Source organism: Pyricularia pennisetigena, chromosome 1, assembly GCF_004337985.1.
Source record: "Pyricularia pennisetigena strain Br36 chromosome 1, whole genome shotgun sequence".
Taxonomy (NCBI): domain Eukaryota; kingdom Fungi; phylum Ascomycota; class Sordariomycetes; order Magnaporthales; family Pyriculariaceae; genus Pyricularia; species Pyricularia pennisetigena.
Genome location: NC_043740.1, coordinates 1450749 through 1453551, shown reverse-complemented (window position 1 = coordinate 1453551; position 2803 = coordinate 1450749). Strand labels below are relative to the sequence as shown.

At 46.0% G+C, this 2803-nt stretch overlaps 1 protein-coding gene across 1 annotated transcript; it reads right to left on the bottom strand.

Annotated features, from left to right (window-relative positions):
• Positions 1 to 1360: 1360 nt before the first annotated feature.
• On the bottom strand, positions 1361 to 1480 carry PpBr36_06998 (uncharacterized protein; the record flags this gene model as incomplete). The annotated part of the gene is made up of 1 exon (XM_029894138.1): positions 1361 to 1480. One exon carries the CDS (start codon positions 1478 to 1480, stop codon positions 1361 to 1363), a length of 120 nt encoding a protein of 39 aa, XP_029748629.1.
• Positions 1481 to 2803: the final 1323 nt, after the last annotated feature.

The window sequence follows — 2803 nt, the reverse complement described above, 5'->3', positions numbered from 1 at the left end:
AAAAAAAAAAAAAAAAAAAAAAAAGTTAAGCGATTCAAAGTATCTTTTATCTGTTGTTAAGTATTTAGGTACATTTTCTTGTTATCCATTTGAGTTTTGATAGACCAGAGAAGACCAACTCAGAATTCCCGCCCTGGTAAAAATCCCTGGATTGCCTTGTCCCGATCTTGATTCAAGTCTTATGTTTTCCCAGGCCAACCAATGATTCCCTCATGACGTGTCGGTGGTCGTTAACCACACGTTAGCATTTTGTTTCTATGGTTTCGGGGTTGTCATTACCATCAGCTTGGATTCCATGTGGTTGGAAGGTGGTAATAGGAGAGGAGTCGAAATGGGGAGTGAGGGGCTAATTGATGATCACTCTGTCATTGCGCGGGCCACAGTGGGTACATTTTTATGCAGCTCATGTCTTTTCCCAGTATCCCTGCAAAGCAAAAAGGCCCCATGAGTCTGTCTGCGCGAAGGACAATCAATGAAAGGCATATTCAGGCTTTAAGAAGGTTCCTTAAATAAATCAGCAGATGCAGTTCTTCTTTTTATGCTTCATATGAAACGTACAACGGTGCGAAACACTGCACGTTCAGCTCAGGATTTTCTTCCTGTTTGAATTAATTGTATTTGCTACCAACCCCATTCGATCGTGCATTGGTCAATCAAAACAGATGGGGAAAACGGTGCGCACGGGGCTACCCATACAAAGTACAAGCTCGTAGCTCATTTTAGCATGCGCTAGGTTCGTCCCAAGTAATTGGATCACAGTCGAGTTTGTGCCTGTGGATAACACTGGCTCCACACACCTTCGTTGAGGTTGGCTGGAGGCGGGAGGAGAAACTAACGCCGGTACCAGAAAATCGTCCCGTGCCAGCCACAAAACAAACAACACCTGTCACCGAGTTATGCCCCATTACAGTGGAGGCAACGCCGGCATCAGGATGAATAGGCAGGTGCGAAGTGGTGCTGAAAGGTGTATCATCTCAGGCCACTTTTTGATGTGCAAGATGTGATCCAATTGGGAGGCTTTTTTTTTTTTTGTCACATACCAGTCGTAGTTATCTTGATCACCGGCCATGTCACTGCAGCATCGCCCTTCTCCTCAAAACCTAGACAGAAATTGCTCCTATGTGATGGTCAATTGCCCCAGATTCTCGTCAATGCAAGCCACCAGACCGAACAGGTGCATTTTGCGCAGCGTTGGTCCCTGGTCTGTTATTTGCATCGCTTCTGCGCAACTTCAAATGACGCCTACCCAGGTACCCAAGGTATGTACACTATACCTGATCTTGAAACCCGATGGATCGGGGATCTCGGAATAAAGCCAGCCCCAACCTGGATTTTGACACAGAACGTTTCTTTTTTGCTTCTATGTCGAAGAGACAGTAGCGTGCTTCACATCGTCCCCCCTTGTCCTCACTAAGCGAGTAGCTGCCCGAGCAATCTCTAGCTCGCGTGCATCTCGCGTGGACATTTTTTTCTCTGACATTTACCGTGGTAGTGATTAACTTTCAATGTTATTGAAACGTAGCCAAGTGCTTACCCGAAATGGAGAGAGATAGATGGGTATTTGAAGGCAGATTGGAGGCATGACGCGTTTTGGCTTGTTCCCGATCTGATTGTGTTCCTTAAAAATGAAAACAACAAACAAAACTCATGACACAAACAACGACACGGACACTACGGATGTTTGCCGTCGAGCAGCACTACCTAAAAATAAGGGATGATGTAAAATAGCAAAAGATCAGCCACCCCCTTGTTCGAGGGTGCGGGAGATGTGCACCGGCAACACCCAAACGGTAGGATTTGCAGATGGGACGTGTCTCGCTTGTTTTGACTGATGCTGCTGCGATGGTAGAACTGATTGATTACATGGACTGACTATATGCCTAGCTCACCCTGTTTTCGCTGCAAAAGCCAAATCGTTGTAAGGATAATCAAAACCGTTGCCATGCAAGCTAATACATCACCCACTATTCCCGATGTGGTTTGCTTTGATGCTTGCTGTACAACAAAAAATCGGGCTAGGTTAGGGTCGAAGGGGGAAAACAAAATGAACCTTAATCAATCTATTCGTACCTTCATCACATACAATAAATTCTTCGCCGCGCCGAGGCATTGGTTGCTCTCTGCTATCAAGTAGTACTGATTCATCGGCCTTTTTCTCATTCGTCGTATCCTTAACGAAATTAATCTCTACAAAGTATAAACCTCTGGCAGATCAAAGGCCCGCTATGGACCAGAGTGCATTCGTTGTCTCCATTCGCCACGCAGCTGAGACGGTACTAGCCACGCCGATAAGGGTAAGATCTATTGTCACAGCGTCCAAAATAGCACAACTTGTTTGGTTTAGAGAGCACTTCGATGGACTCCAGTAAAGGCAGCAACTCCACTGCCGAGGACGAGCGTCTTTCCCTCCATGGAACTTCCCCACTTTCTCATCGCCTTGCAGGATGCGTGCCATTGTTACACTGCACGCCTGTATGCATGAAAACACACCGCTGAATGTACGCTAGAACCCTATTCCCTTATTGATTTGTGCGCAGTGACCGTTGACTATCTGCCGCTTGCAGGGTCTGGTTCACTAAAGACGAGAAGGGGCCATCCAAGGGATCAACAGAGTTCTCCATATTGGGTTGCAAAAAGAGTAGTCACCAGCGCAGTACTATAAACACTTGTTACACCCACAGAAAGCGTGTCAGCTAGCCATCATTATTCTCATCGAATCCTAGGCAGGGTGAGGTTTAGTAATAGATAATGGATAGCATTCGACCACCTTTCCTACGAGGCAGTACTTTTTTTTTTTGAGGGA